The sequence below is a fragment of the Acipenser ruthenus genome, chromosome 13 (genome assembly GCF_902713425.1).
Source record: "Acipenser ruthenus chromosome 13, fAciRut3.2 maternal haplotype, whole genome shotgun sequence".
NCBI lineage: Eukaryota > Metazoa > Chordata > Actinopteri > Acipenseriformes > Acipenseridae > Acipenser > Acipenser ruthenus.
The window spans coordinates 19,940,362-19,954,759 of NC_081201.1; the positions used below are offsets into that span (position 1 = coordinate 19,940,362).

Below are 14,398 nucleotides of genomic sequence, written 5' to 3' on the forward strand. Positions count from 1 at the left end.
AACAAAATGTACTAAACAAGCGCAATGCTATTTGCAACTATAGGGAATGCTTTGCTGCAGCAGTTTTACTTTGCGGTTCAAGCATAGATTAATATGTATTTATTATTATTTATTTCTTACAATTGTTACAGGATATCACATTATTTTTACATACAATTACATTATTTTTGACACACAATTACCCATTTATACAGCTGGGTTTTTACTGGAGAAATCTAGGTAAAGTACCGTGCTCAAGGGTACAGCAGCAGTGTCCCCACCTGGGATTGAACCCACGACCCTCTGGTAAATAGTCCAGAGCTCTAACCACTGCATATGAGGGTTCTCAAATATTATAATGAGATGTACAAAAGCTCCAGGCAATTGTGACACTTCAAATTGCATCAATTTGTTAAGAACTTTTGAAAGCACGTTTAAACAGTTCCAATTTTTGCTGGCATTTCCTTGTCCGCTATTTCTTGAGCTTTGCCAATTGTGCTCAATGCATTTTTAAGCCGAACACCCAAGTACCTAATTATCACAGAATGCAGGGTGTACTTACAAGCCTTGAAAACAAATTTCCATGACAACGTGTTGAGAGCAACAGACTGCACACATGTGCCATAACCCCTCCAGCTCATTCTGAGCATCTGCATAGGATCATGATCCATTTTGTGTCAATTGTCTAGGCTACTAAGTAGGCCAAGTTAATAATAATAATAATAATAATAATAATAATAATAATAATAATAATAATAATAATAACCCGCTAAAATCATTTGTTTCAATTTAAAATAATCTTTTATTCGGTAGGCTAAAGTAAAAAGAAAGTGTGCTAGGTATTAATTAGATTTTACTACTGTACTTTATAGGCCTACTGTACAGATTACATTAATGTTATTTCAGCGCAATGATTTGCATTTAAAATGCAATGAGCACTATAAATGTATGTGTGTGTGATTTTATTGTATTTTTTTTTAAACCTGACAACTCCTTATGTCGGACAAACATGTCTGTTTTAGCGTGGGGCTAGTGTATGATTATGAAAAGCTTTTTGGGGGTGAAGATGGGGGCCCTCCTATAGAATCTAATGGGATTAAACGGCCTTTCTTTTATATATATATATATATATATATATATATATATATATATATATATATATATATATATATATATATTCATTCTACCTTCATTTGACCTATTTTAATATATAACAGTATTAAAATAGGTAAAATGAAGGAACAGAATGCATTGTACAGATGAAGTTTACATATAACAAAACAATGTTATTTTGATTAATTTTTTCTCATCTTAGTACACCTAAGTAATGGATATTGCTGCAGTGTTGGAAACAACCCGTTTGTCGATATCGTTGAGCCGTGTATTAATTGAAGCAATTGAGACTATGATGGGGTGAATGAGGGACTTCACTTCATGTCTTTGAAAATTATGAAGCTTAAGTATGGGATCTGTTCGGCTGCGCTGCACCGGAGAGGAGGGGACGACATGACTGGAGAGGAGGGACTCTGGCGAGCTAGTTTGCGAAAGCAACGTGGGTGTAGCAGATAAAAAGGTACAATTATTATTGAACAATGTTATACGCTCGCTTCCTGTTGGGATGTTGATATTGTTGTCGTGCAATGTTTTTAAGAGTTTGGCGAGTGGCCAATCCTTATAGCTTCTCCAGAGGTTGAGCCTGCTGGCGGGGTGTTTTCATCTTCATAGTGCCGGGGCAGCAGGTCTGGTTGCTGGGTAGAGGTCTGCATTAGAAGTAGACGGTACTGAGCTTCCATTGGAGAAATGAGATAGAGAAATGAATGCAATATTTTGAGGAGATCTGGCAGGGAGGGAGAACAGAGAGGGAGAATGTAAAAAAGCAAAACGCAAGAGAAAGAGCTGAGCTGTGACTGTGATTAAATAGGGAGTCAATGATGATAGACAGGTGAAATTAGTCAATGATGATAGACAGGTGAAATTAGTCAATGATGATAGGCAGGTGAAATTAGGAAACAGTGAAGCCCTGGTTCATGCCCCCCAAATTTTCACAAGTTAACATTTAAAAGAAACTTGATAAAATGTGCCACATTCCCAAATGTTCCTTTACATTATTTTGAGCAGTACTTTGAAAATGCTGTTTCACCAGGAGATTAAGGGAATTCTAAAACCCCTGGCGTTTGGCTCAAGCAATCAATAGACTGAAAATGAAAAGAGAAGAGAGTCGACAGAAATGTAATAAGAGGCATAAACAAAACTGATTCAGGGCTCATTGCAGCTGACAAATCATCTGCAAAGTGTTATTTCAGGGTTGAACACACACTTGTCCTGCACTCAGTCCTGGCTTTCAGAAATGGTTTAGGAATAACACAGAAATGACCAGGTGCCAGGAATTGGAGCAATCAGGCCTCTGCTAAATATGAACCGATCTCATCACAGCATGAATAAGTCTGTAGGTTTACTAATAGGAAACGGTAATGGAGCTATAGGCGAGGTATCATTTTATTTACCAGAGGCCTGTTTGCTCACACATCATATGATTCAATAGGGAATCATATGTTTGTGTCTGCATAATTACATTCAAATTACGAACACTTATTAACTGCTGCACTTAATAGAATTAGAAACAAACCGATAAAGAAACTCTTGCAGGCATGCAGATGTTTGAGTTAAGGCGTGCCTGTGTGTGTGGGTGTGTGTTTGCTTGCTGTAGCACTGATGGGGGCCCTCTGTGCTTGCTGCCTGCAGCTTCACTGATACCCTATTCAAATAATGTATTGAAACCACGGGATTCTGAACATTACATAGGTAGTGACAATAGCTTGTTAGCTGAAGATGGCTTTGAATAGACATGGACACCAGTTATTATGTAGCTTGTACGTTTGTGATCCAGAGAATTATAGAGGATTGCTTTTTGTTGCACAAGACCACACTATGATAATCCTTAACAATACTGGCACATTGGTCGAGACAGTAAAACAATGAGCCCTCTTGTTAGTCACGGAAAGGGTTAAAGCTTTTGTTTTCTTGTTATGTGTTCTTTGCTATTGTGTTTTGTGATATCATTAATCTTCCCGTGAACCTGAGAAGATTAACAGGGGTGTGTATGCATGTGCTCTAAATATAAAAACCCACACACAAATAAAGTACCATACCTTATTTGAAGGTGTATAGGAGCCAGCTGTGTTCAAAATGTAGTTTAATGCTGCAATATCACCATCTCCCAAAAGGAAATATTGTTCAGAATGTAAAACAGATATGAATCGCTTAACAGGCTTTCCTGGATGAAATGGGGATTAATAAAGGGTAAAGAGAACTGAAACATCTGCTTAGATTTAGTCCTTTTAAGATAAACAGCTCTCCAGGCTGCATTTAATGTGTGGCATTGCAAAAGGGGGATTGCATCTGCTTATTTCAGAGCAGTGCGCCTCTAGCCACAACACTTTTTATGAAGCAGTGTGTTCATAAGAAACAGCTTAATAGTAAATAGCTTCAGTCATAACGTTTTTCGGTCTCTGAGGCAAATCTGCCGCCAGACAGTTCTGCCTCTGGGGCAGACATGATAAAAGTGCAACATATCACAAAGGGGGCAGACTTCCTACTCCAGGGTGATGTTGTCTTTTGAATATTTACATTAGGTAGAATTATGTCCATGGTGAAAAGACAGCGCCCTTGATAAAGTGATTTTTTTAAGCATAGAGAATGTTTAATAAGCATCGTGGTGGTTCTGGTAGGGAACTTAGTTTAACCCTAAATCAAATCACGTAAACATCAAGCATATTTTAGGTGCTTCCAATACCAGATTAAATCGTCAATCAAACAGCTAATTCCTTATTTGTCCAACGATAAACAATACGTCTAATGATCGGCAAGGAAATCATTTATATTTTGCCTCAATCCATTACATCCCTGCTGTGCTCCCCCTCCTCCACCTGCTTTTTGGCTTCACTTAACTAGGAAGGGCAGCTATCATGTCCCCCTGCCTATGGCTTCACTACAGTCAGCTCCTTCACTTATATGCGAGCTAATTTATGGGCAAGGGTACCTCGAAAGACGAGGACAAAGAATGTAGTGTAAGATGTGTATCTGTTATAGTGTTGCCGAGTCTGTTTTAATAAATAATCTATCGTATGAGTTTCCTGACTAAATCATAATTATCCAAATATGCAAACTTGTTCTCAGTTGTCTTACCTTGCTAAAGGGCTGATTGACTGACATTTCAATTTGTAATGAAACTTTTTTTTTTATGTATTTCATTAGAAATCTGTGATTTGGATAATGCATTAATTATCTGTAGGTTAGTTTCACAGACCCTGGACTACCTTACCTACTGTAATATTACACACAGTATTCCAAGATTGCACATTATCTTCTCGGGTTATCGGGTGTGTTTTTGCTATCTGAAAAAAAAAAAAAAAAAACATGCTAATGCTAATGATGATTTGGAGTAAGCAGTTCTGGGAATCTGGCCCTGTGTGTGTGTGTGTGTGTGTGTGTGTGTGTGTGTGTGTGTAAATATCAACACTACAAATCCTCTAAACCTCTTTCTTTAAAAAGCACACTCATCTGTAGTCAAAATATGAAATATTGAGTGTCTGATGAAGTCATAAAAAAAGTAAATTCCACAAATGTTTCAGCTAATGACTTCATCAGCACCTTAACATTGATGAAGGCAAAACAACATTGTGCAAAATCTGCAGCAGATGTTCTAGGGCAGTGGTGTGAAACTGAAATGAATGACAGGGCCCCATGTGTAACCCTAAACAGCCCTGAGGGCTACCAGACCCAACAACACATCCAAATGCCAGAAACCGCCAATTACAATACATAAAGAAATAATCAAAAATGCATTCACTGACTAAAATAGAAGCCATGTTACCATTTCAATTGAATAACACATGTAATTAAAAATAAATATGCAATTCCTACCATTAATGTGACTTTTGGGAGACCATAATTTCCACCAGCTTTTTGAAGTCCGGGTAGCTCAGCAGGGAGATTTCCATCAGTCAGTCTTTTGTTAATTATTTGCTTATTTATTCCACTGCCCTCTTCCTTTTTGAAGCAGCTGGTGTGTTTGACTACTCGACACTCTTTCCACTTACTCTTGTCACCATTTTAAACTGTCTTTGCTATCGCTAACTCAAACCTCTTCCCAATTTTATGGCACTAAAAGTGTCGCACGAATTACATTTACTAACAACAACCATCTCCTAGCAACGCGGCAGTCGCTCTCACGGTGAGACTTGACTATTAAAACTTGCAGGTTTAATCTTCTTACAAAATCATTGCTTCTTTTGGTTTAATTAATTGTAATAGTAAGTAATACATATTTACAAAATATAGTGAAAATCTTATTTTTGTGATATAATTGTTTGAAATGATTTGTAAAATAAGGGACAGGGTTAGGGCAATGCTTTGTATGATATTATTAGAATTTAAAAATGATAAGAAATGATAAGAAAGCAGAATATCATAAGTTAATTTCCACCAATAAAGTTAAAATGTATTATCAGTCCAGGATATTTTTTGTGTTAATGTGTGTGATTATTTAAAAAGCATATTGCAGGAGGGGTGCTCTTGTAGTTACGCTTGTGTAATTTCTGGTTACCGCTGTTCATAATACGCTCCATTTGACAGTGGTTTGATATAGCAAAGCTAGACCGTCTGAATCACATAGATCAGCAGTTCTGCGACCCCTTTCTACCAATAAAAATTACTTTGTGACCCCACTGCCCTGTATTACTGCAGAATAGTTAGTACTGATAAGTAAAACACACATTACAAGGCAATATCAACAAAACTAAAATATAGCCATTGCTTATTTTACAGCCAACAGTATAAAAAATAATAATAATACATTTGTACTTACCTAATGGGAGGGGTGAGCTTGCATGGATGAACACAAATGCTTGAAACAGGGCTCCATGTGGCTGAGGTAAAGGCGAAGGTCCTCTTCAACAGCGAGGCGGGTCCTGTACTTGTTTTTTTAGTAAAGTGACTGCAGAAAAACCTGATTCACAAAGGTAGGTAGACAGGAAAGGCATGCACGCTTTTAGAGCTGCAGATGATAGCTCTGGGTATTCTTGTTGCACAGAAATCCAAAAGTTAGCAAGAGGTTGCTGAGAAAATCTGAGCTTCAGTGTCTTGTCACAAGAAAAGTCAATCAATGTTTCTTCTGCTGTAAGTGACAAATTAGCACCTGCAGTCGCTTCAGCAATAAAGGGGTTTCTAATCCACCCCTCTGCTTTCTGACCCTTTTCAGGGAAGTACTCTCAAAACTGTAGCTGAAGGTGGCTGACGATAACGGATTGCAAAGACGCTCTCATCCAGAAAGTTATCTAATAAATAAAATGCTACCAGATTGTCAAGATTTACACAATTGTACCACAAGGTCAGCTTCTTGATCCAGCTTTTGATTTTGTCGATGTAGCTCGTCCTTGGTGTGACATGTTAAGGTTATTCAAGCAATCGAAAATATCTGCCAGGTAAGCTAGCAAAGAAAGCCATTTAGCATCTACAAGCTTTTCAGCCAGCAGAGAATTGTTGTTGGAAAGAAATATTCTCACTTCCTCTCTGAGCTCAAACAAACGATTGAGCACCTTGTCCTGTGACATCCAGCAAACTTCTCTGTGGTAAAGTAGCTGACGGTGCTCTGCTCCCATCTCATCACACAAAACTTCAAACAGGCAGGCATTTTTTGGACAAGACTTGATAAAGTTGACATTGCTAACAGCTTCATCGAGAACGTTTTAGAACAGGTGGCATTTTTTTGCAACAAGGGCTTGCCTTTGTATCATGCAGTGAGTCCAAATAGCTTGTGGTGCAAGAGCCTGCACTCTGGTGACTAACCCGCTGTTTTTTCCTGTCATGGCACAAGCACCGTCACTGCAAATGCCTACACAGTGCTGCCATTCTAAGCCAGCATCGGAGACAAAACCATCCAAAAAGAGCAAAGAGTTGTTCTCCTATTGCACGCTGAGGCAATGGCCGGCAGAACAGAAATTCCTCTTCGAGCTTCCCATCATCTTCAAATCTAATGTAGGTCAGCATCTGAGCAGCACCTGACACATCAGTCATTTCATCCAATTGAATAGCAAAAAAAATACTTTGCTTTACCTTGACGATCACTTGTTCATACAGGTCAAAAGCCATGGTGTAAATACGCCTGGCAACAGTGTCATTAGACAGGGGAAGGGAATCAAGCTGGCTGGCAGCACTTTGCCCCATCATAATCGAAAACCAAATGTTTCTCCAATATTGCCAGCTATCCAGTGTGACACAGTAAAAGATGCACAGAGAGCCTTCTCGTTAGTTGTAGCTGCCAGCTTGAGTACTTTCGTTTGGCCCCTTAGCACTGTCAACTTTCACTGAAAGAAATCTATAGGTTTCCCTTGAAGAGAACCCTGCTTTGTCTGCAGGTGCTGCAACATTTTCGATGGTTTTAAGCTCTCCTTAGCCAGCACTTCACCACACACTATGGCCGTGGCCCCAGTTCAGAACCAAACCAGGTAAAACCGTATTGCAAATATTTTTTATCATAATTTGGGGTTTTTGTTTTTTTGCTGCTGATCGGATCCTTGTTGTCAGCACTTCTTTTTCTTGCAGTGCCGCTCGACTCCCTTTCATTACTACCGTTTATAATACTCTTCTTCAGAAAATGCTCCTTTTTAAAATACTGTAGCAAAATATTATTGCTATGGCGAAGAAGGAACACGGACAGATACTGGGTAGGGAGGGATAGAAAATAAAAGGAGGTATGCACCGAAACACACAATAAAATAAAAATGTAAACAAAACAGTTGCCTATTACTATACTTACTTTATCGTTTTCCAATCGGACAGAAGCTCCCGCCAATCTAGACTAGCTTGTGGAGCACAGATTTCACCCAATATTTATAGCCCACAGCCAACCCACAACTGCAACATTTAATCAGCCCCCAACCAGTCACACTCTCCCATCCTGTAACCCCCCCATACACACCTCCCTCCAGTTGCACCCCAAGTCCCATGTGCACCCTTCCTGCGCTGGCGAGGGGTCAGTCTCGGTGCAGAACATGCACCCATTATAACTATAGGGAAAACAGATTTGCAGGGCTGTCAGCCAGTGTCCTGTCATGTATCCAGCAAGGTACTGCTAGTTCTTGTATTAACACAATGTTGACATTTGCCAGAGCTTGCAAACAACTCATGCAGCATTATCCTGTAGCAGCAATGGCTACAATACACTAAAACTTTATGAACTCCCTTCACAGCAAATATAGTCGAGTTAACACTACAGAAGTGGATTCCGCTGATTGGCTGACATGCAAGACCGGTACCAAAGTGCTGATTGGTTGACATGCAAGAGTGGAAAAAAGCCTTAGTTGGTTGTTAGGTAACCAGATCAGAACGTACAGACAGAGGCAGAAAGAGAAAATGAGGACTTATTTGGAGTAAAAAGTGCCAATAATAAGAAATGAACGTACCTGTTTCTTAAACAAAAATAGTTTTTTTTTTTAATTGCACAAGTATTCGCGACCCCATTAAAAGGCACTCGCGACCCCATGGTGTGTAAGGGGTGACCCGTCCCATGGTGTGTAAGGGGTGACCCGCCCCGTGGTGTGTAAAAGATGATCCGCACAGTGGTGTGTAAGGGGTGACCCGCCCCGTGGTGTGTAAGGGCTGACCCACCCCGTGGTGTGTAAGGGGTGACCCGCCCCGTGGTGTGTAAAGGATGATCTGCACAGTGGTGTGTAAGGGGTGACCCGCCCCTTGGTGTGTAAGGGGTGACCCGCCCCGTGGTGTGTAAAAGATGATCCGCACAGTGGTGTGTAAGGGGTGACCCGCCCCATGGTGTGTAAGGGGTGACCCACCCCGTGGTGTGTAAAAGATGATCCGCACAGTGGTGTGTAAGGGGTGACCCGCCCCGTGGTGTATAAAGGATGATCCGCACAGTGGTGTGTAAGGGGTGACCCGCCCCGTGGTGTGTAAGGGTTGACCCGCACCGTGGTGTGTAAGGGGTGACCCGCCCCGTGGTGAGTAAGGGGTGACCCACCTCGTGGTGTGTAAGGGGTGACCCGAACAGTGGTGTGTAAGGGTTCTTGGAAAGCCATGTTGACGGATTCCTGTGAAAAACTGTTTTTTTTCAAAATTGCAGATCCAAGCGCACAACAAAATGTGATATCACTAACTCTGCTTTGCAGATGGCACTCTCCTGGTACCCTCGAACACTCACGGAAGAAGAGAAGGTAAAGTAAACTCTGTCACCCGGGTGGACTTACAAGAGGAGTGGTTACTGGGGAAACTCTTCCTGCCATCAGACACCAGGCTGGGCTCCCCGGTGCACTGCATCGCCGTGGTCATTACCCCGTCCGGGAAACAACGGTAGAAGAAGTCTGGCCGCGGCCTGCAGGGGGAGACAGAACAGCCGTTCAGGACCCAACAGTGATGCACATAGCCATGTATTATAGACTGCTGAGGATATTTCAGCCACAGTGTGCACATATTGCCTGCTGTAAGCCACAGCACAGCACAAAGAAAACTCATTCATTACATCAATACCTGAGGCACCTTTTGGAATACAAATTCAAAGCAGTGACGTTACAAACAGCCACCTTTCTCAGTCACTTAATGGTATTCTTTTGATCAGCTTTTTCCCCACTTTTCAATGAAAATCACAGCAGTCTAAATAATGGTTGGTAATGAATAGAATACAATAAGATTTGTATAAGAATGAAGCAGTATATAATAGAGTTATAGAAATGCAAGCTTTAGTGTGTGGGTTATATTGACACTTATAGCATGTAAAGAGATCTCGACTTTAAAGACTCAACCAGTTCATGGTATTCCTGCCGATATTAAGGATGGTGAACAGACGTTCACCGTCCTTAACCTTTTATTAGAGTTGCAATAATTGTTATGCATATCCTACCCAGTGGTGTAGTCCTAAATCAGAACACCACTAAAATATTGATTTTCTTGAACAAGAATTATTATCACATTTTATTTCTATACTGAACTTCTAGTAACACATGCAATAGGTAATGCATTTATCTAATTTCTACACACAGTCATAGTCGATGCACTGTTGCTGTCGTCTTCCTCAGCATTTTAATAGAATAGAAGAAGTTCCTAATGCTGTTTTCATTGCATCAGTGGGACTACTGACTGAATCAGACAGTTGTGCAAGAGATGTGAGTCAGACTTAGCTTGTCTAGTATGTGAGTTCTACACCAATGTTGCCTATAGAGAATAATACTGGAACAAACCAGCTCTGTAGCAAACACATAACAGGAGCAGTGATAATGTAGCTAAGGCTAATAAGACAAAAGAAAGGTGACTTCAAGCCTTGGTTATCGCTCCATTCATGACAGGTGATAGATAGTTACTATTGAAGGTGTAATTTCATGAGGCAAACAAACAGGTTTCACAAGACCAATCCGTACAATAGTAACAACACTATAATAATATGAAACGTTAAACAGACTCATTTATAGGTTAATTATCTGACAGATACTGTTGGTATAGATTAGTGTATAATATCATGTGTCAAATACCTAATGATATTCATTGTACTTCTACAGTAAGTTAGGTAAGACCATTATAATTTCAAGCAATGTTTCATGTATTTTCTTATTAAAAAAAGGCTCATAAAAGTACAGTAGATCATCCTGCTTTAACATTTGTAAATCACTGAGCACACAGGGCTGTTCAGCCGAGCAATCTGTTTGTTCATTCCCTTTATCAGTGTTTATTTACGTTTTTTTTATTTTCAGGCTTTTTGTACAGGGCCAAAAATGTGATAATAAAAATATCATACAGAAAACATAACTGACGGGCTCTTCAACAGATGGACAATGTGTTTTTTTCGTTTTATTATTATTATTATTATATATTTATTTTATTAAGAAAAAGTCATAGCTGATTTTATTAAGAAAAAGTGGTAGTTTGTTGAAACAAAATAACAAGGTGCCTTTGATGTTCTTTCCATGTGTATATTATAAAGTGTAGTGTCTCTAATTACTGTGTATGTGCATAGCAGTTAATTAGTAAACACATGTGTACTTGCACATAATTACAATGTTGTTATGCATACTTACAATGTGCTTATGGCCTCATTTACTAAGTGGAGGTAATTTGGCCAGAATTGCAGGAAGAAAATTGAAATGACTGAGCATGGTATTTCCAAAGCGTCACGCCCTGTTTACTAACCAATTAGAAGCAAAAGTACCGGTTGAAAAATTCTAATGGGATGGAGTTGCACATGGTATTTATCTACTGAAAACAGGTGAAGGAGTTTACTTACTGGAGATAAAAGAAAGTATGCTGAAATAATTTAGTTTTAATTTAAAATCATATTTTATTATCTAAGCGTCCTATAACAATGTGAAGCCTACAACACATCAATCAGCATGGTTTGTTTTGTACTATATTGCATGTAGGATCGACTTAAAAGAAAAAAAAAAAGCCTGCTATAGGTATTCATTTAATTTTACTATTGTACTCTTTAAGCCTATTGTACATATGTACAAACACATTAATGTTATTTTAATATGCCCTAATTTATTAGGCTATTTTTTTTTTTTTTTACATACAAATACAAATACATCGAGAGAAACTGTAGTTCCTCACGCCAAGTTACAGCGAAGCCCGAGAACTGCCAGTGACTGGCGCAGGAAAAGTAAATCAGTAAATCAGCCAAAAGGACCATTCCACATTTAATTTGTAGTTCCCAACACTCTTATGTGAAATGTAGAAACAAAAAGTAAATACCTGTCATACAGTAAGAGAAATAAGTCGCCAAAGGAAGGTAAAAATGTCCTTCTCCTTTTTCTCCCGACGTATTTTTTGCAGATTTTTGCAGACCCCAGGCACTTTTATCTACGCATATGTATATTACAGGACATCAGATTTTAATGACAATTAACTTGTTTTGTCCACATGGAAATATACTAGGGAACACACTTATTGATATGATTTATTTCTCTTTTAAAATGAACATTTGTCTGCAAAAATATCTTCATATTTTCAGTAAAAAAAAAATTAAAAAAAAGGCAGGTATATGTGGGGTTTGAACTTACAACCATGTTGTGTTATCTGTCAGTGCTACACAGTTAGTTGAGACAAACAGTATTTTGAAAGATGAAGTCAGACATATTTGAGATTTTTCGAGCTATCATTCATCATCATCATCCTCATTCTGAGATTCTGAGCTTGAATTCTGAAAATGTTTAGTTTCCTGTGAGAGTAACGCTCATTGTGCTCCCTATTGGCACAAGCAAGTACGGCTTCCTCTCTATATTTATGTATTTATTTATTTATCTTGATATTTATTTATTTATTTTTCACTATCATATAAACAATGACACTTACTACTGTATGAAACGAAAATAATACAATTGAACAGTTCTTGTTCAGTTGTATATTGGTGAAGATTTTTGTACATAAAGGTCATCATGCTTTCACATATTTTTACTTTCAAATTTAAAAATATATTGTAACGACCCGGACAATTGCTTTGTTGCAGGACTTGTTGTCTGTTCAGCTTGGCTTGTTTGTCTATGTTACATGTAAGGGGAACGGGACGGGTCATGCCGTTAGTGATTGGGGAGAATGTGTGTTGTTGTTTACAAGGGTTGCAAAACATTTGATAATTCAACTCCGTCTCCTTTTCTTTGACATATATTAGTTGCTTAAACGATTTTCACTATCTTATGTAGAAAAATGTACTGTTTATTACTGATCTGTACATTCTGCTTTGTCCCCAGCATTTGAATAAAGTCTGGTTCACACTGGGCATACGATTGAGCGGAAGCTATGAACGGACACAGGCTGTAGTTAACACTGAGCGATCTTCTCCCTGTGTTAGTTCATTCCGATGGGTTTAAAAAAGACAACAGTTTTCTGGAGGTTCGGGGAGTCGTGCACACAGCTGCAGTTAACTTATACGCTGTATAACCGCAGCGCCTCTTTTTTTATAAACAGACTTTGTTGAGCTGGCCCGCTCAATTTAACCATCCCGCTTTCAGTAAACACTGTACATAGCTGCTGAGAGACACACATCAAACACGGTTTAAATTCAAGACAACAAACATATCCACGTGATGTAAACAATCCAAGTTGCAGTCACGTGACCCCAGCAGGCTACATAACTCGGTATTTTGCAACCACAGAGTATTCTTCTTATAAGTTGTCACAGGAATTAGAAAGACCAAGGCTGACTGAGAAATATGTCCGAGTTTGGTCTGTGGAAAAAATGGCAGCCCTACCCTGAGTACTACTTCCTAAACATGAACACCTTACAATACACTAAATTAACAGATCAAGCTTAGATGAAAACGTTCAATCAGGATAATACATAATCATGATTTACAAAATCTTGTTCATCTCTTTATAAAAACTGTAACTTTACTGCTATACTACTTGCAAACTTGCATACTACTTCGTAGCGTGAAAGCTACCGTCCCTGCACTGCAACCTGCGTTAGAAGCATGTCTTGGGTTTGATTCCCACACTGGGTTTATATTGCAAAAAATAAATAAAATGTATTTTATTTGTGTAACAAACACATTTTTAATGTGAAAAAAATGTAGTTGATATGATTGACACTTTCATTGAACAGACTTTTGAACACATATTTATCATGCATATATAATATATATGGTTGATGGTTTCTATTGTATACTGTTGATGAAATAATATGAAATCATGATTGAATCTGGATATGTCAATTGCATTATGCTGAATCAATTATTATATTTATTTTAAAGAAATTCACTCTAATTTATGTGTCAGATTGCTGCTGAACATACAGTATGTAGCACCCGGGAGGGGCACTCCTTTTTTCTGATCAGGGTGGGATCAGCCAGGTAGAATACCAGAAGGAAAATATAAACTAGACCAAACTACTATGTCGGGCAATGAACATAATTTTATTAAATACAGCTGGTAAACTATACTTAACAAACATGCACACTTTGACCAGTCTTGGCCATAAAAGCCTGTAGCTCTTGCAAAGTTGCCATTGGTCTCTTGGTAGCCTCTCTGATCAGTCTCCTTCTTGCTCGGTCATCCAGTTTGGAGGGACAGCCTGATCTAGGCAGGGTCTTGGTGGTGCCATACACCTTCTACTTCTTAATAATCGTCTTGACCGTGCTCCAAGGGATATTCAAGGCCTTTGATATTTTTTTATACCCATCCCGATCTGTGCCTTTCAACAACTTTGTCCCAGAGTTCTTTTGAAAGCACCTTGGTGCTTATGGTTGAGTCTTTGCTTTGAAATGCACTACCCAGCAGAGGGAACCTACAAGAACTGCTGAATTTATCCTGAAATCATGTGAATCACTACAATTGAACACAGGTGTAGGCCACTTAACTTGTGTGATGATTTTGAAGGCGATTGGTTACAACTGAGATAATTAAGCTATTACAAGGGGGGTGGACA

General features: G+C 38.9%; 1 protein-coding gene across 1 annotated transcript in view; it reads right to left on the reverse strand.

Moving 5' to 3' along the window:
- Nucleotides 1–14,398, reverse strand: part of plpp4 (phospholipid phosphatase 4) — a 109,374-nt gene that overhangs the window by 23,293 nt on the left and 71,683 nt on the right. Inside the window, exon 5 of the mRNA XM_034030735.3 lies at nt 9,237–9,361. Coding sequence (XP_033886626.1) covers nt 9,237–9,361 — 125 coding nt within the window. The remainder of the gene's footprint in view (nt 1–9,236; nt 9,362–14,398) is intronic.